The 19,250-nt window shown below is 41.1% G+C and overlaps 2 protein-coding genes across 4 annotated transcripts in view; one reads left to right on the forward strand and one right to left on the reverse strand.

Moving 5' to 3' along the window:
• Window positions 1-2,756, forward strand: part of LOC139581310 (rho guanine nucleotide exchange factor 6-like) — a 29,541-nt gene extending 26,785 nt beyond the window's left edge. For all 3 annotated transcript variants that reach the window (XM_071410921.1, XM_071410920.1, XM_071410922.1), the window contains one exon: window positions 109-2,756. In XM_071410921.1, the coding sequence (XP_071267022.1) occupies window positions 109-231 (123 nt within the window). In that variant the 3' untranslated portion in view covers window positions 232-2,756. The remainder of the gene's footprint in view (window positions 1-108) is intronic.
• A 1,207-nt stretch (window positions 2,757-3,963) lies between these two features.
• Window positions 3,964-7,735, reverse strand: LOC139581311 (CD40 ligand-like). Its single transcript, XM_071410923.1, has 5 exons — window positions 7,408-7,735; window positions 6,537-6,671; window positions 6,396-6,417; window positions 5,061-5,147; window positions 3,964-4,650 (listed from the first exon to the last, which is right to left on the reverse strand). The coding sequence occupies exons 1-5, from the start codon at window positions 7,588-7,590 to the stop codon at window positions 4,283-4,285; spliced, it is 795 nt and encodes a 264-aa protein (XP_071267024.1). The 5' UTR covers window positions 7,591-7,735; the 3' UTR covers window positions 3,964-4,282.
• Between the last annotated feature and the right edge of the window lie 11,515 nt (window positions 7,736-19,250).

The following is a 19,250-nucleotide window of genomic DNA, read 5'->3' on the forward strand; positions in this document are numbered from 1 at the left end:
AGTGTTGGTGTAGTGGGTAATTGTGGTTTGTGTGGGTTCATACTTGTGGGTGTAGGTGTGTTCTCACATCTGTGCTGTGTAATATTTAACTTGTATGGGTCTTGTCAGGAGAATAAGTGGATGAAGCATTGTCTGGAGGAGGAGCAGAAGTCTCGTAAGGAGCTGGAGAGAGTGGTCAGGAAGCTGGCCAAGCAGAAGAACGACTGTACCTGGGAGGATGGAGGGCACTGAACAACTCCCCATACCTACCCAACTACCTACCTACCTAGCCCGTGTGTGTGTGTGTGTGTGTGTGCGACTGTGTGTGACTGCCTTCAATCCCTACAACACAGAAGGGTTGGATTCATGTATCTGGACAATGGTTAGAGCAACTCTCTGGTCTGATGCTTGGAGGGGGGGGAATAACCAGAAGCGAAAATTCTGATTGATTGCCTCCCGTCTACTGGCACTGGTCAACTCTGATGGAAGCATTTTGGACAAAGGAGAAAGAACTACTGCTCTAGTGTCACCAGCTGCATCGCCACTGTGGACTACTGTGTCTACATTTTCAATAGAACATCTAATGGGAACGAGAAGCCATCTTTCAGTTCAATGGAGTGTTCTCTTGCATGCACTTGTTTCAGCAGGAGAGCGACTCCCTCAGCCATAACTAGGGCTCATCTGTCCCACTCTATGTCTGTTACAGCACTGTTTCTTTATTTTGGTGTTGAGGACACCCCCTGCAGCCTTGTCGGGAAAGAGCGAGGCTTGCGTCGAGCTTTAGTGAACATCATTGGCATTTTGAGAATGCACGTTCAAGACGTGAGACTCTGCGTCTCCAAGCTATTTCATAGTCCTCAAAGCTTTAGCTTTTCATTTCAGATGGGTGAGACCTATCCATGAACTATCAAACAGTCCTCTAGCTCATGGTAAGTGGATTTCAATACCGCTCATATCCACGCTGGTGTTAACATTAGTGAATAATGTCCTTGACTGTGTTTCTTACAATCTGCATGGATGTACAGTGTTTTTATGATATTGTCACACATTAGATGTGACGATCAATATATAGGCCAAAGCTTTCAGGGATATAGATATATAACAAATAGAATACCCGTATATGGTGTATTGCGTATAAAATAGACACATGTAAAGATGACAACGGTGTGGCCTATACTTTCTTACCGAAACGATATAACAATTAAATACATGTACTAATAATACATAGCTTTGCTTTATTCGGGAGTTAAAGAATATATATTGCTTATTTATTTTCCATGAAAACATTTCATTATGTAGGTAGAGACGTGTGTATTGTATGTAGGTTATATGGTACTGGGAACCCACTTGGGGCGGTCTCTGGGTTTCTGCCTTAAACCAACCCGCACCGCAGAAACCACCTCTACAGAATGATAACCTAAGGATTTTTAAAAAAGTGATCTTTATTTATTTGGCATTGTCCATTGGGGAAGACAAAACACAACCCATTTTGATTTTAAGAATTTGGTACCACAGGAACAATGTTATTTGTACGTCGTAAACTGTGTCCCACAATGTGAGTTAGGGTTACATTCCAAGGAAGTCTCATTGCATCCGTGTCCTGCGCCCATTTTCAGAGTGTCTGAGTAGGACTGCTATTCTAGGATCAGGACCCTCCTGTACATTTTTTTAAATCTTAACTAATTATGGTCTAAAAGGGAACAAAGATGATCCGTTTCTTGGACGGTTTGTAAATTTCGTCCCTGGTCTGTCGTTCTTATGCTTCTTTCTCATGAGTTAATGCAGATGGAGATATGTCCCCACTTTGATTGTGTTGATGGAGAGTGTAAAGTATGAGTAGTGGGATCAAGGGCCTCCTGATCACAGTGGATTAAGTTACGAGGTACAGAGGAAGTGGCAGGGATTTACATGCACAGGTTTTCTGTCATGTTTCCCATTTTCAATGGGGCTGATGGCACTGTTTAGACGTTCATGGGGACAGGTAAGGGTCGTGTAACAATTCAATGTGAACCGGGCTTTGATGCCTTATGTCAAGGCCTTAGGTGAAAGATTATTCAGTTGAATCACAGCACTTAGGTGAAAGATTATTCAGTTGAATCACAGCACTTCCTCCCGGGATGACGTGCAGTGCATACACTGTAGGACCTGATGTCAACCTCATACTGCAGAGTGACAGTAGGAACTTCATGAAAATGCAATGTGACCACTTCAGTATGACTGTTTTTACTTTAGTGTCACTCTGAGACAGTCAGTTGGGCAGTAGACCAGAATGTATAAAGAAACGTATCTCTGTTAATGTACAGTGATGATGACTCTTTCACCCCCTTAACCAAATGGGCCTATTGCCTTGTCCCTGTTTCCTGGCCACTGTGTTCTCTGCAGTCCTGATGTATAGCAGTATACTGTTACAAGCTGTTGTGTTCAGGTCCCACGGTCTGTCAGGTCAACTCCACATGTTTTGTCACCTGTACAAATGTCCTTCAGTATTGTTTGTTTGTTTTATTGCTGAGATTAATTTTACCATCAATATTTTTATCAATGCATTTTGTTTTCTTCATAAAGTGTCTTAAAGTTTTCAATGCCTGATAGCCTAAGCGAGCACTTGGACTGTTCCATCCTGCTCATGACGACTTGTCGGCAGACCACTCCATGTGTATCATTTGAAAAAGTTGTTTGACGCAAATTATAACTCTATTGTAAGGCATTTTTTTCCTTCTAGTGGCGGCATACTGTCATGTTTTCAGTATGGTCATTCTTTTAATAAAAATCAAACTTGATCCGTTGTGATTCATCAGTTTTTCTTTCATGCTGGAAAAGTCCATTGGTAAACTGCTTTCCACCTGTTCTCCACTTCTGAGTGATTGCACAGGTACATAGACCACGCTACAGTGACTAGTGTATGTTGAGAGACACCCATGACGGGATGGAATGACTGAGTAAAGATGACATCCTGTGAAAGCCACTTCACCTCCTGACAGGGTACGCTGCACCTCTGCTCTGTAGACTTACTCTTTCCATGCTGCTCAACAACCCCTCTACCTCTGGAGTGGAATGGTCTATATGACGGCAGGGCTGTGTGGAGTTTGTCGCCATACGTTCGTACTGTTTTTATAAACCAGATTAGTCATTGTTTCCCTGAAATCCCAATCGAAACCTGGAAGCCAGTTTCACTGCTCTTTAATTCTTCCCCTCTAAATCAGGACTGATTTAGACCTGGGACAAGATGGCGCAATTAATTCAGGTAGAACAGAAAGACAGCAGTACTCCGGACCTCGTGGGGCAGCGTTTCCCAAACTGTGTCCTGGGGACCCCAAGGGGTGCACGTTTTGGTTAGCACTACACATCTGATTAAAATAATCAACTCATCATCGAGCTTTGATTCTTTTTTTAAATTAATCGGCTGTGTAACGCTACAGACAAAAAGAAAACGTTCACCCCTTTGGGTCCCCAGGACCGAGTTTGGGAAGCGCTGTCGTAGGGTAAGATTTGAATACCCCTGGAGTAGCTGTTACTACAGTATACAAAATGGCTTAGTCAGTGCCCTGTGTGAAGACCTCATATTGCTGTCACAGCATCCTCATGAAACGCACTGATTTTCATTAGACCTGTCTGGTTTTGTTGCACAGGTCTTTTTGCTCTGGTGCTAATTCTAGAGGTTACTGCAGCGTTTGTTGTGAGGGGATGCAACATTGCTGCAGAAGGTTTGCGTGAGACACTTTTTTTTTTTTTTCAACTTGGTTTCACAAGTTGTGTTGGGGACCATAACCATAAAGTACATGACATTTGTCTGTGGTGATGAGTCAAACAACACACCATTTAGTTTGATAATTATGCTTAGCAACCCACGAAATTGCGGGGGGGCTTGTGGAAATAAAGGTTTCACGGGTTGCGTCAGTTCCAAGCACTGAAATGATACTGTATGCAATAAACCAATTGGAAACTTACCACAGAGATATGGTTATTTATAATTCAAATAATCACGTTTTAAATTAAAATATAATAATTTATTAACTATACAAACACCATCCGTCACAATAAATACACAGTCATTGCCATATTCATATCTAACATTGTGGGGGCAGGGAGAGCAGGTTATCCAATCAACAGGGATAAGTTCCAGGGATTCCTTTCACCATGGCCTTTTTTTAGAAAGATGTTCAAATTGTAGTCCATGAGCAGATCTGTGATCAGTCCTGTAACAAATCCAACAGCACGCAGGGCTTTGATTCCACCCATCACTCCAATACAGTAATAATCCAAAGTAATAGAGTCCATCCTCTCCATACTGTAGGTAATGTCTAGCCTACAGTTTATATAATCCAAAGGTGGTCGTCCCCTCTTCATAGTTGACCAGGCTGGGGTCCGTCACCCACACAGAGATCTGGTCTTCAGGCTCCAGACTAAACACTCCTCCCTGGAAGGCCGTACACACGTCTGTACGATTCTGGTCCCCCAGGCTGCAGTAGGCTGTCATCAGGTTCTTCTCCTCTCCTGTCTCCCCCTTCCTCAGCTTCACCCGGCTGGCCAGAGGGGTTTTGGGGTGCCATTTGGAGAAGGCCACCTGGGAGTAAATGTCGTAGTCTCCAGACTGCTGAACCTTCAGCCAGCTGGACTTGAAGTACTGGACGTTCCTCAGCACTGAGTGGCCTATGTTCCACTCCAGATACTTTGCTGTTCAACCAAACAATTTATATTTTAAGAATTTGCATTTATTATGGATCCCCATTAGCTTCTGCCAAAGCAGCAGCAGCTACTCTTCCTGGGGTCCAGCAACATTAAGGAAATGTACATACAGTTCAAACGTTACACTTCGCAATACATTATTACACTACTACAACATATCTACAATACAAAATCGATGTGTGTATGTGTTTGCGTGTGTGTGTGTCTTCACTGTCGGCGCTGTTCCATAAGGTGTAGGTCTTTTGTTTGAATCAGATTTTACTGCTTACATTAGTTAAGAGTTCCATGTAGTCATGGTTTTATGTAGTACCTCATACTGACACTTATCTTGAATTGAGGCTGCAATTCCATAGGGAAAAGACAAACCAAGAATGTTCGTGATAAGTAACATCTCTTACATGAAGGGAGTGCACCAACTACAGGTTGCTTGACTATCATGCGTGCCATGGCTCCATTCGAGAGCAAACCCCCAGTGAGTTTGACAGCTGAAACGGAGAACAGACAGTCAGTCTTCACCCTCTCAGAATAGGAGGTTCTCTGCTGACAGTGTGGCAAGTAAAGCAGGTGAAGTACAGAAACACATATAAAGAGCTCCAAAAGTATTGGGACAGTGACACATGTTGTTGTTTTGGCTCTGTACTCCAGCACTTTGGATTTGAAGTGATACATTGACTGGGGTTAAAGTGTAGACTGTCAGCTTTAATTTGAGGATATGTTCATCCATATTGGGTGAACTGCTTAGAAATTACAGCACTTTTTGGACATACTCCACCCATTTTAGGGGACCAAAAGTATTGGGACAAATTCACTTATGTATTAAAGTAGTCAAACGTTAAGTATTTGGTCCCATATTCCTAGCATGCAATGAATTAAGTACATCCAAGCTTGTGACACACTTGTTGGATGCATTTGCTGTTTGTTTTGGTTGTGTTTCAGATTATTTTGTGCCCAATAATAATGAATGGTAAATAATGTATTGTGTCACTGTGGAGTCGCACAACTGTCATACCCCCAAGACATGCTAACCTCTCACCATTACAATGGCAGTGGAGGTTAGCATTGTTTTTTGGGGAGGTATGATAATTGTGTGTCTAACTTTCTCACTCATCATTATCCACGATTCATTCAGGATTATCCGTAATCATGGTAGCAATCTGTAATCATGGTAGCAATCTGTAATCATGGTAGCAATCTGTAATCATGGTAGCAATCTGTAATCATGGTAGCAATCTGTAATCATGGTAGCAATCTGTAATCATGGTAGCAATCTGTAATCATGGCAGCCACATTAATGCAGAAGTGTTTAGAAACATATTCTATTCTTATTTACAATAAAAGTAACACAATACATTATTTATCAGCAATTTTGATTGGGCACAGCGTAGTCTGAAACGCAACTTAAACAAACAGCAAATGCATCCTACAAAGGTGTAGTCACAAGCTTGATGTAGTCATTGCGTGCTATGAATATGGGACCAAATACTTCAAATTGTACTACTTTAATTCACATCAGAGAATTTGTCCCAATAACCCTTGGTCCTCTAAAATGGGCGGACTATGTACAAAAGGTCTGTCATCTCTAAACGGTTCACCCGATATGGATGAAAATACCCTCAAATGAAAGATGACAGTCTGTACTCCAAAGTGCTGCAGTACAGATCCAAAACAACAACACGTGTCACTGTCCCAATACTTTTGGAGCTCACTGTATGTAATTAAATATTTTGACATACCTTTTCCTTCCACTTCTGAGACCTTGAGGAGAGAGAGAGCATAGCATTGCTTAATTATCTGTTAATACTGCATATTTCTTCTTCTCCAAATGTACTCCTAAAACCTCTATCTTAATTTGAGTCTCAGAAACCATAGCCTACCTTTTCCATTATGTTTTTGTATTTCTCCACAAGCTTCTCACAGTCCAGCATTGACTGGCTGTCTTTCTCACACTCCCCAAGTCTCCTCAGGACAATCATGTCATCCAGGTACTTGTGTTCAAAGTCCTCGTCATACTGAGCCCAAACAAAGCAGGAATTAATGTTAACATTATATTTAATATCAGCACTGATTAAGGAGGATCACACGTGTCTTTCAAGTTCACATCAGGACAAGCTCATGAAGCATGTTAGGACTAAGCAGTTGTTTTGTGTGTGTTGTTTCTAAATGTTTCTGTCGAATGTTTATTCTGATCATGGAAAATGTTCTCATGAACCTATTTTAATTGTTTTATAACGGAGGTTGTTTCCTGTGCTTGAAGAATAGTAGGCCTAGGTTGAAACTGAAATACTTTAGATGTTGAAAAGACGCTCTTACTCTGTAAACCACAATGCTCTTTGAAAATACACTATACTATGTCACGTAGAGCCGACGGCAGTCATATTCAAACAATATCTCACTCTAGTAGAGTTCAGGATAGATTTCAGCTATAAAATAATTAAACGGGTCACACTTTATTTGGGTAGTCCGGATAGTTCGTCTAGATATGCTCTACAGGTGGTCATACTATCTGTTCATAAGCAACTGCTGGCTAAGGTTAGGGTTAGGTTTAGAATAAAGGTTAGGATAAGGACTAGTGTTCGTAGACAGTTAGTTGAAATGCTATTGAGAGTCTGTAGAGCATTCACGGATGGACTTATCCAATTAAAGTGTTACCAAAAATAAACTTGTATCCATGATCTATGATAGTTGTGAACGTGGCACTAAGAAACTAATACATGTATAACCATATCTAGAAAGGTGAGTTCTTACCTTGTTTTCCTTGTGGTACAGGTAGGTGAATCCCCCCAGTAGTAGCAGCATTTGGAGCACTATCATACCAATGAGGAACCCGAGGAGAGGTTTGTTGTGGCCCGGGCCTGGTGCTGACTTGACAGAGCCTAGCCGGGGGGGGATCGGTGGTGGAGGCAGGTTGGTCTGGTACATGTTGATCATGGTGGTGCAGAGAGATTTACTCTGGGGAGGTCTGGCTGCCTTCACACACCATTCACTTCTGAATAGCTACTGTCAGTCGACTGTCACTAGCAAGTGTGTTCTTCAGAGGCCACTTCCCGGAAGCTCTCAACTTTTAGGTGTGTGCCTCTGAGTGCATGTCTGTGTGTGTGTGTGTGTGTGTACATTGTGTCTGAGTTTGATTTGAATGCATCAACCTCTCTAAACAATCCCATTTTTACCTGTTGGCTTCTCCAGTCCACGTTTACCCAGGGACTGATTCCAAAAGGTTCCTTTCTTGAAGTGATTGGTGTGTGATATGATAGAGCTTAGTAGAAATGCTGATGGAAATCACCTAAAGAAGGGTTTGAATGTTGCACAATCAATGCATTTGCTGACCAAGGCTTTTTGGCTGAAATTTGTCCATCTGACAGAAAACAATTCAACCAGCACCTAGAGATGCATCTATATATTTCTGTTTAGAGTTGGGCATGTTAGATATTTCAATTGAATCAAACGTTTTCATAGGTTTACAGTTGAAAGGACTTTGCCAAATTTTTTTTTTTTACCATTTCAGATCCCATCAAGGCCCTGATTGGTGAACCACTGATCCATTCACAGCTCGTTGTCTGTTGTCAAGGTTAGGGACATCCACACAAACAGTGATTTTAATATACAATGTTTTCAACTTACATATTTGACACATGATTACATTGTTCATTTATACAGTTATTATTCCACATGTCCTCACCTAAGACTCACAACTTTTTGGTTCATCTGATCTTCCTGCTATGCCACCACATTTGTTTTAAACATCATTGGTTAGGCATGTACTTGCAACGTTCCCATGACACGTGTCTAGAACATTAATTTAGGATATTCAGTAAACATGGTAACCATGTTCTGTTTGACAATTTGTTCAGAGCACTTTGAATAGGAAGTAGTACGAACGCTTCTTTTTAACGAGACTGTGCTTGAAAGGGAATGTTCTCTTAAGTCTAATGCCAAAACATGCTAAATAAGTTCTCCGGAGTTTTTTGCTAACATACATAGAATTTTCCCATAACTAAAGGAAAAAATGGGCACAAACATCAGGAGAACATTACAAGAACATTCTCTCCCCCTAGAATTGTTAGCTGGGTTGTTTATCACACACTGCACCCTGCAAAGAAAGTGGAAGTGAAAACTGGTGGCTAACCTTTCTGACCATCTCACACAGGATATGATTCACAAGTGTGTCATTTCTTTTCTATACTTCCACTGAATCAGTTGATCCAAAAAAATAGAGCAAATAAATCAAATTGTATTTGTCACATACAACAGGTGTGTTCACCTTACAGTGAAATGCTTATTTACAAGCCCCTAACCAACAATGCAGTTTAAAAAATATGAATAAGAAAAAGTAACAAGTAGTTAATAAAGAGCAGCAGTAAAATAACAATAGTGAGACTGTACCAGTACCTCCTGTATATAGAGTCAATGTGCGGGGGCACCGGTTAGTCGAGGTAATATGTACATGTAGGTAGAGTTATTAAAGTGACTATGCATAGATAATAACAGAGTAGCAGCGGTGTAAAACAGGGGGGGGGGGCAATGCAAATTGTCTGTGTAGTTATTTGATTAGATGTTCAGGAGTCTTATGGCTTGGGGGTAGAAGCTGTTTAGAAGACTCAAGGACCTAGACTTGGGGTAGAAGCTGTTTAGAAGCCTCAAGGACCTAGACTTGGTGCTCCGGTTCCACTCTGCGGTAGCAGAGAGAACAGTCTATGACTAGGGTGGCTGGAGCCTGGCAATTTTTTAGGGCGTTCCTCTGATACTGCCTAGTATAGAGGTCCTGGGTGGCAGGAAGCTTGGCCCCAGTTATGTACCGGGCCGTACACACTACCTTCTGTAGTGCCTTGCGGTCGGAGGCCGAGCAGTTGCCATACCAGGCAGTGATGCAATTCAGAAAGTATTCAGACCCCTTGACTTTTTCCACATTTTATTATGTTACAGCCTTATTTCTAAAATGTATTAAAATGTTTTTTCTTCAATCTACACACAATACCCCACAATGACAAAGAAAAAATGGTTATTATACATTTTTGCAAATTTATAAAAAATTAAAAGGAAATATCACATTTACATAAGTATTCAGACTCAGTACTTTGTTGAAGCACCTTTGGCAGCGATTACAGCCTCAAGTCTTCTTGGGTATGACCCTACAAGCTTGGCACACCTGTATTTGGGGAGTTTCTTCCATTCTTCTCTGTAGATCCTCTCAAGCTATGTCAGGTTGGATGGGGAGCGTCACTGCACAGCTATTTTCAGGTCTCTGCAGAGATGTTCGATCAGGTTCAAGTTCGGGTTCTGGCTGGGCCACTCAAGGACATTCAGAGACTTGTCCCGAAGCCACTCCTGCGTTGTATTGGCTGTGTGCTTAGGGTCGTTGTCCTGTTGGAAGGTGAACCTTTTCCTGCAGTCTGAGGTCCTGAGCGTTCTGGAGCAGGTTTTCATCAAGGATCTCTCTGTACTTTGCTCCGTTAATCTTAACTTGATCCTGACTAGTCTCCCAGTCCCTGCCACTGAAAAACAGCCCCACAGCATGATGCCACCACCATGCTTCACCATAGGGATGGTATCGGCCAGGTGATGAGCAGTGCCTGGTTTCCTCCAGACGTGATGCTTGGCATTCAGGCCAAAGTCTTCAATCTTGGTTTCATCAGATCAGAGAATCTTGTTTCTCATGGTCTGAGATTCTTTAGTTGCCTTTTTGCAAACTCCAAGTGGGCTGTCATTTGACTTTTACTGAGGAGTGGCTTCCGTCTGGCCACTCTACCGTAAAGGCCTGATTGGTGGAGTGCTGCAGAGATGGTAGAATCTTCCAGAAGGACAACCATCTCTGCAGAGGAACTCTGGAGCTCTGTCAGAGTGACCACCTCCCTGACCAAGGCCCTTCTCCCCCGATTGCTCAGTTTGGCTGGGCGGCCAGCTCTAAAGAAAGAGTCTTGGTGGTTCCAAACTTCTTCCATTTAGGAATGGAGGCCACTGTGTTCTTGGGGACCTTCAATGCTGCAGACATTTTTTGGTACCTTTCCCCAGATATGTGCCTCGACACAATAGTCTCGGAGCTCTATGGACAATTCCTTCAACCTCATGGCTTGGTTTTTGCTCTGTCATGCACTGTCAACTGTGGGACCTTATATAGACAGGTGTGTGCCTTTCCAAATCATGTCCAATCAATAAATTGTACCACAGGTGGACTCCAATCAAGTTGTAGAAACATCAAGGATGATCAATGGAAACAGGATACACCTGAGCTCAATTAAGTCTCATAGCAAATAGTCTGAATGTTTTTTTTTTTTTTTAAATGTACCAAAAAGGTGAGATGAACCTTTCTTGGAGTATGCAGAATTAAATGTAATGCTATTGAACACAAACACGTGGTTTCCATATGTTTGATACCATTCCATTCAAGGCATTATGAGCCTTCCTCCCATCAGCAGCCTCCTGTGGTTGAGACGTTGATCAATGGGATTACAACCTATATTCACCCACTCCAAAAGACAGCCAAAAGTTAACTGAATTTCCAATGTGTTATCACTGTGCTTTCATCAAACCTCAAATCAAATTTTATTGGTCACATATAGCAGATGTTATTGCGGGTGTAGTGAAACGCTTGTGTTTCCAGCTGCGACAGTGCAGTAATATCTAACAATACACACAAATCTAAGTAAAGGAATGTAATTTAAGAATATATAAATATATGGAGGACAAGCAATGTCAAAGCAGTATAGACTAAGATACAGTAGAATACGGTATATGCAGTTGAGATGAGTAATGCAAGATATGTAAACGTTAAAGTGACTAGTGTTCCGTTTATTAAAGTGGCCAGTGATTTCAAGTATATGTATATAGGCAGCATTCTCTTAAAGCTCAACCAAATTCCAATGGAGAAATGTCAGATTTTTGGATTAGTTGTCACCCAAATGTTTAACACTGCGCTATCAACTATTTAAAAGCACAGCATAGTAAATGGGAATTCAATGTCAGATTTGTCTATTTATAGGACAGATTGTGTTGCCATTGTGTTTAATCTAATGACAGAACCAAATGACCTGCATTCCAGTTGAGATTACAATAGAATGGTGGAAATAATCAATGCCATTCAACCGTCTGCGCAGATTATTACAGCCATTGGATAGGTCCATCTGGGTTACTGATTTAGTCTGGCTTAAATTATTCATTTGTAGACAAACTGGAATTAATGTTTGAATTCATGTCTCCATCTCAACCAAAAATGTAAATTAAAGAACAGGATAAAATCTAACTTTATGTGCACTTTAAATAAAGTTATTTGATTTAGTCCTGTTTTGTTTTACTTAGAATGTTGAGATGGAGCTGCGAATCCAACATCATTATACATTTGTAGACAAACTAGAATTAAAGCCAGACTAATTCAGTGGCACAGATTGAACTAACCCAGCAGAAAATACATCACCTTTAAATATTGATATTTGGTTGCGTTGACAGCCAAACACAATTCAATATAACTAAATATCATTCCATTTGAAATCAACCCAAGCTTGAAACCCTAGGCCTATTGTATTGTCTATTCTTAGTTGAATTATGGGTTGAATTGAAACAATAGCTGTTGATGACTTTACAAATGCTTTATAGTATTTAGGTTGATAGCACATTGGTAACAGTCAGTGACAAATAACATAGGTTTGGTTAAAACCTTGGATGGGAGGTGCCGCACAGCCTAATGTTTTTTATCTGATCGTGGATCTAGATCTGATGTTTTTTTTAAAGTACAAATTACACATATACAATTTACACATATGCCCCAATAACAATTTAGTTCTCTTGTCCCATCACTGCAACTCCCCTACGGAGAGGAGAAGGTCGAGAGCCATGTGTCCTCCGAAACACGACCCTGCCAAGCCGCACTGCTTCTTGACACACTGCTCGCTTAACCTGGAAGCCAGCCGCACCAATGTGTCAGAGGAAATACAGTCCAGCTGATGACCTAAGTCAGCTTGCAGGCACCCGTCCCGCCACAAGGAGCAGCTACAGCGCGATGGGACAAGGAAATCCCAGCCGGCCAAACTTTCCCCTAACCCGGACGACGCTGGGCCAATTGTGAGCGTTTATTTTGTGCGTTTAACTTAGCCTTTTCCAGTCTCAGCATGACAATGCCCCCGTGCACAAAGCGAGGTCCATACAGAAATGGTTTGTCAAGATCAGTGTGGACGAACTTGACTGGCCTGCACAGAGCCCTGACCTCAACCAAATATAACACCTTTGGGAAGATTTGGAATGCCGACTGCGAGCCAGGCCTAATAGCCCAACATCAGTGCCCGACCTCACTAATGCTTGTGGCTAAATGGAAGCAAATCCCCGCAGCAATGTTCCGACATCTAGTGGGAAAGCCTTCCCAGAAGAGTTGAGGCTGTTATAGCAGCAAAGGGGGGGCAACTCCATATTAATACCCATGATTTTGGAATGAGATGTTTGTCGAGCAGGTGTCCACGTACTTTTGGTCATATGGTATTTTAAACAAGGTTTGTCTGTTGAAATTCAGTTACCTTGACATAATCCTGTGGTTGAAATTGCTTCCTCAACATTTTTTTTCTTCTAATCCAATGTATTTCTCACGTAACAATACGTTGACAAACTACATTGAAACAATGTTGATTCAACCAGCTTGTACCCAGTGGGAAGACATTTTTGGAAATCCGCCCCTCTTTCAAGTATAGGTGCCCAAAAACCCACACTGGTTACAGAAAGAATTAGTCAGTGTCAACCACACCAACGCTTGAGAGGCCAATGTTATCCCACAAATCAACAGCGGGGATGGTTGGTTTTCATCAGAATTCTGTAAATTGCTGTAAGAGCCACCCCCAGCCTCCTCTCATAGTGAAGCATTTGAGTTGGACCACAGGACGAGCGAGAATGGAAAGACTGCTAGCTTGAAGGCATGTTAATATATGTAGGGTTTTACTGAAAGTGGAACAGTGTTCCACATTCGCATGCAAAATTTCACAGGTGGGTTGTGGGCACAAAGTCTTCCCCTGTGGCTTGCCTCAAAACAGACCCCAGAGTTGATGTAACCTTTTTGCTTAAAGGTGCACTATGCAGAAATCACTCTGCCATTTCCTGGTTGCTAAAATGTTAACAGTTTGCCTAATTTCAGGTTGTGACAAAACAAGCAAATATAGTGTAGAGAATCATTGCACCATCTAAACCGCTGTTTAATATATTTTCCATAACAAAGAATATTTTCAGCTGGTGTACTAAACCAAAAGTAAAAGATGCAAAAACAAAACTTGAGAACAGGAAGCATAGAAATAGCACACAGAACAGATCTATCGCTTCTTAGACTTTTTTTCAATGAGTGACAGATCTATAACTCACATTTCTATGTGCATTTGGTCAGGTCGCCCAAAAAGTTACATATTGCCGCTTTAAAACCTCTTAAGGATTAGTCTTTTTTCCCAATTTTCATCTAAAATGACCCCCAAATCTAACTGCCTGTAGCTCAGGCCCTGAAGCAAGGATATGCATATTCTTGATACCAATTGAAAGTAAAATACTCTTAACAATATATGACAAATCTGTGCTTTGGTTTTGTTTACCTGACCACTGTTTCAAATGCTAATATTTTAGCATTGATGGCACAATCCAAAGTGAGTCAATGGTAAGCTACCCATATTAGAATTTGTGTACTTCATGTCCAAAAAATAAATTGTATAACTCAATAGTTATAGATTTGGACATGAAGTGCAAGAAAATGCTAATATGGGTACCATTGACTTGCTTTGGCTTGTGAATTCCAGCACTAACCTTAGTGTTAGCATTCCTGCTCCATTCTTAGCGTTAGCCTTCTTGCATCTTCATCCTCATATCGTTATAAATCAGACTTCTACTGCATTTAGGGCTGAATCATAACTTGATATTTATACATGGATTTAAACCCCTTTATCATCAGTTAAACAAATACTATAGCTCAAGGGGCATACCACCAGAGATTCATATGTATGCCACTAAGGGAAGCCCTGGTTTGTTACTGATCACCATACTAAATATAAATGTGTATTTCCCTTATGCCTATAATGTAGAATTTAGTGCTTTGGCAGTTGTGTATTGGTGAACTTTGTTTAGACAGCTTGCCAGTCATGTTAATATGCCGCTGTATTAGTTTCTATATTGTTGCAATGTATGTCATGGTTCATATATTTTAGATACAAGGAAACTAAGCTGATTCCAAAACAGTGCGTTTTTGTAGTAAAAAAAAAAAAAAATGTTGCCAAGGCTGCATTTAATAATGGAACACTTCAAACTGTCATTTCTCTGTTCAGCAATGTGCATTATGAAAATGAAAGTTTCAGGGTTTTTTCCCCCCTAGTTTGTCTTAAGTCCTCTTTTACTGCTAGTGCAGAGTGAATGTTAACTCAAGACATTTAGTGGTAGTCTACGTCCGAAATGGCACCCTATTGTCTTTATAGTGCAACTTTGAACATGGCTCTTGTAGTGCACTATAAAGCGACTAGGGTGCCATTTCGGAAGTAGACTACCATTCCAAATGAGTCTGCTGATGAAATGCTATGGAAACTGCTTGACTCAATAGGATTAAATTAGAATCTTTCCATTTACTGAGAAATCCTGACTTGACCATAATCTTCCCTTGCTCTGAGTTCCACCTTGTGATTCCTCTACAGTGTGTGTGTGTGCCCATACTCACACATTGCATGCGTCAATCAATGGTCTCTTGCCACTTCATTGACTGTGCCTTCGGGCACCAGATTTACAGGGCTGTGCAATTCTGATCCAGGAGGGCTGAAACACTTCTGTTTTTTTCTTACTACCTTGTAGTTAATTGCACTCACCTGGTGTCCCAGGTCTGAGTAGAAGGAGAGAATGAAAACAATAAGTGTTTTGGCTCTGTAGGACTGCCCTGCAACATGTGGTTAGATGATATGTAAAATATCTACCCAATACCTATCTTGTAAGATCTGGCATCAAGTCGTTGATCACCGCCTTTCGTCACCTGCATAGTGGGAGGCTCTATTATCCCCTAATCGTGAGGGTGTTTGTTTGGTTTTGACGCAAACGTGACCAGACTGAAACAGGAACCAACCTTGCCGAGATTCATACAGTGGCTACAAATTGCTGTGATATTTGAGGCTGACTATACCATGTACACACAGTATTTCAGTTGGTGGGTGTGTGTGATGAGATAGTTTTTTTTACATCAAAGAAACTTCTAAATAATGGCAACACTGCCATGTTACTCTGAGCCTTGTTGGATAACCAGATCAGTGTCTGACGTTTGGCTGTTGCAGAGGCACCCCCTCGACTTTCGTTTACAGTCGGTTAGTGTAGCCTTACCACTCAAACGCGCTCACATACAGAAACTTCTCCTTTGCACCCAGGGGTAAAAATTCAGGGAGAACTAGTTAGTGCTTTTAACTTTGGTTCCATGGGGGATGTCAGATCCTGACCCAGTTGTTAGCATCCTACTTGTATTGGCTATTAGAAAATGAAATTATGACTTGAGTGCGCTTCAAGTACCTCTTATGGTGCCTGGAGTGCAAGCAAAGTCATTCTCTCTACTGCAACTGGGCCAAACAAATGGCTGATTTAACTGCAGGAGGGCATTCTTTCCCCTCCCAAATGTAATTACATAATTAAGGTTTGAATTAGCACAAATGGAGAAAAAGATGCTCAAACACTGTTGTTAAAATACACATTCAATTTTAAAAGCAGATTAATGAAATTAGTTCCGCATAGACGGAGCGTACAAGATTCATACAGTAAAAGGGAAGTGTGTAAGTGAAAGAATGTCGATACGAGCGAGTATTTGTATCATGAAATGTTTTTTGTTAGAAAGCTTCACAACTGCAGTCCATTAATTTGTTCAGAGCACTTTGAATAGGAAGTAGTAAGAAAACTTTTTTAACAAGACTGTCCTTGAAAGAGATAATGTTTTTAATTTCTTCAACTGCAGTATTGATCTGACCATTTTTGTACCCCCCTTTCCTTTAAATTTATTTCCATATCGTTCGTTGAAATCCGATTGTTTTTTGCTAATTATTTTGATTCGACAGAATTGGCTGTAGAGCAAAAACTCTGATATTATGGCAGTCCGCAAACAATCGTTTAAGTGCATGTCGCCACGTACTGTAAAATCATGATCTGCCCAATTCTGTACACCATGAAAATAAAATTCAAACCAAATAAATCCCTAACTTTACCAAACCCTCCCCCAAAACCCCTTCCATTAAACTTTCTCTATATCATGCTGAAACACTCCACCCTTAGGATTGTTCAGCATGTCAACAACCATTTCAACAGTAACATCTGTTACCCACAATAATATCTCTTTTTCCGTCTCCACAATAATCTTCAACCTGGCATTTCTGCTTTCCACAACCTAAGTCGTATTGATAATACCAATAAAAGTTATGAAGGAAACTTTATTCATTATTAAAGTGTCCTTGGATGCCGCACATTCATGAGCACAACATTTCTGAACAGGCCTCAAAACCCTGCCAGGACCATGAGAAGCATCAGCCCTGACAGTAGGTCCACTAACTACAGGTACATCCATGTAATCTCCATCAGTCCCCACTGTAGTTCTACCAATCTGTTTCACGGCCTCTGCATATGACACATCATGACTGATCTTATATCTCTGAGCTTCTCTAGCCTTTCTCTGTACCTGGCATCCACCAAATGCTGCACTGTGTTCTCCCCCACATGTACAGCACTTAACCTTCACATTGGATCTACATTCACCATAATCATGTTCCCACATCTTTTCTTTACACTGAGCAACTACAGTACATGTCCCATGCTTTGACATTTAAAACATTTCAAATTCTAACATAGTTTCAATCTGTACTTTGCCCAGCAAGACTTTCTCCTACCTCAGCGTCACTGATAAGCTTTCACTTCTTTGACCCTCTTTCCTACTGATGAACCCTTTGGCCTCAATCACTCTGCCTCCCTTCACATTTTCTTTAATATCATCTGTGGACATAGATATTGGGATCTGTCATGACTGTCCTGTGAGGATCCAAAATGGGTCAGATCAGGTTTGCAATGAATAGATGTCGGGGGGGGGGGGGGGGGGGGGGGGGGGGGGGGTGACATTTCACACCCTGTTGTAAATCAAGGAAAGAGAGAACATCCCTCTCCAAATTGACACAGGAATGTTCCTTTGTCTACACCAACAGTTTCCCGAAGAAACTCTAACACGTTCTAAAGCCAATACTGGGACAATATTTCTAACAGAGAACGTGGGGAATGGCCAGAGGTGATCTAAAGAATGACATATGGGTTATTTTGTGATGTAATTAAACATGTTATAAAGGAAATACTGTAAGTTAAAGTATAAACACTACATGTACAAAATATCCATCCTCTACATTGTGCATGAAATATGAACATTTCTGAAAGTATTTGTTAAAATATTTTTGGAGCCAGAGAATTTGTTTTCTATAAACTTTGCACAGTAAATAGCCTGACGGAACCGTCCCTTTCGACCAGAGTGTATAAAAGGATTGGTAAAGAAATTCATATTTAGAACAGAGAGGCATGTAGCTGCAGCTCACATCCAAAGTGGTTTGAACTCTGACTATCAACACGAGGTAGAGGCGAGAAGCTCACCTCCTGGACAATCACTGGTACAGCTGATTAGCGGTCCTAAGTAAAGTATCTAGAAAAGCGAATTTTAGTGGGACCATTCTACTATTCTCAAATCACTGTAGTATGCTACTCTCAGCACAGCTGGCTAGCTTATCTTCAAATAATTCTCTTCCAGATCAAGTGGAAGCAGAGTGAGCTCTAGTTCTGTTCAGGACTACACAACGGGTCACTGGATTCCGGGTGATGGCAGAGGAGAGCAACAGTAGAAGAGACCGCGTGCCGCGGAAAGACCCAACCAAATCCTATCCAAGAAAGTTTGGTTCCGACATAGATACATGGCGAACGAAGACATTTATACGTAAATACATTCATGATTTTATTCCAAACGGGCGGCGGTTCGTGTGCAAAGTATATGATTACTGTGAGAGTAGTTCCTAAAATGTATCAATGATAAGCGTCTTTCTATCTCCTTTGTAACAAGCCGACATATGTTGTGTCAGTCTGCTAGGGACCTTTTTCTAATGTATTACTGTATGTTTATCCTGTGTTAGTTAGCTAATAAATCAACCGATTTGTGTAGTACTGAATCATAAGTAAGGCTGGGGGTTTTGCAGATGCAGGAGGTTACAACTGTTCAGAATGATGATATAACACAAGGTTATGATTAATACGTTGACTGTTTTATGGATGTGATGGGTAAAGACCTTGAGTTTAATTCAGGAGAAGGTAACGCTAAAACAACCGCTCTCGTGGTTCCCCAAATCCTAATGAGTTAATTGTTACATGATTCATTTCAATTGGGTAACAATTAAACATAGTTGATTATCTGATGACTTATCTAATGAAAGTAAAGTCACGACAGACCCCAGTGATGACTCCCCTTAACCTAGCATACGCGCAGGTACATGGCTTTTAATCTTCATCCCATTAAGTTTCCATTTTCAAAATCTTCTCTTGCTGAGCCTTACTACCATTAGTTAGTCAGATAGGGCCTCACTTACACCCTGTGGTCACAAACACCATCACCA

This window comes from Salvelinus alpinus, chromosome 7 (genome assembly GCF_045679555.1).
Source record: "Salvelinus alpinus chromosome 7, SLU_Salpinus.1, whole genome shotgun sequence".
Classification (NCBI taxonomy): Eukaryota; Metazoa; Chordata; class Actinopteri; order Salmoniformes; family Salmonidae; genus Salvelinus; species Salvelinus alpinus.

Bases quoted from the DNA above. Each gene is read 5' to 3' on its own strand.
- LOC139581311 (XM_071410923.1), bottom strand. From the start codon at position 7,590: ATGATCAACATGTACCAGACCAACCTGCCTCCACCACCGATCCCCCCC. The intron at 6,672-7,407 runs GTAAGAACTCAC...GTTTGGGCTCAG, and splicing joins TGTACCACAAGGAAAACAAG to TATGACGAGGACTTTGAACA. The intron at 4,651-5,060 runs GTAAGAGATGTT...TTGGTTGAACAG, and splicing joins AGTTGGTGCACTCCCTTCAT to CAAAGTATCTGGAGTGGAAC.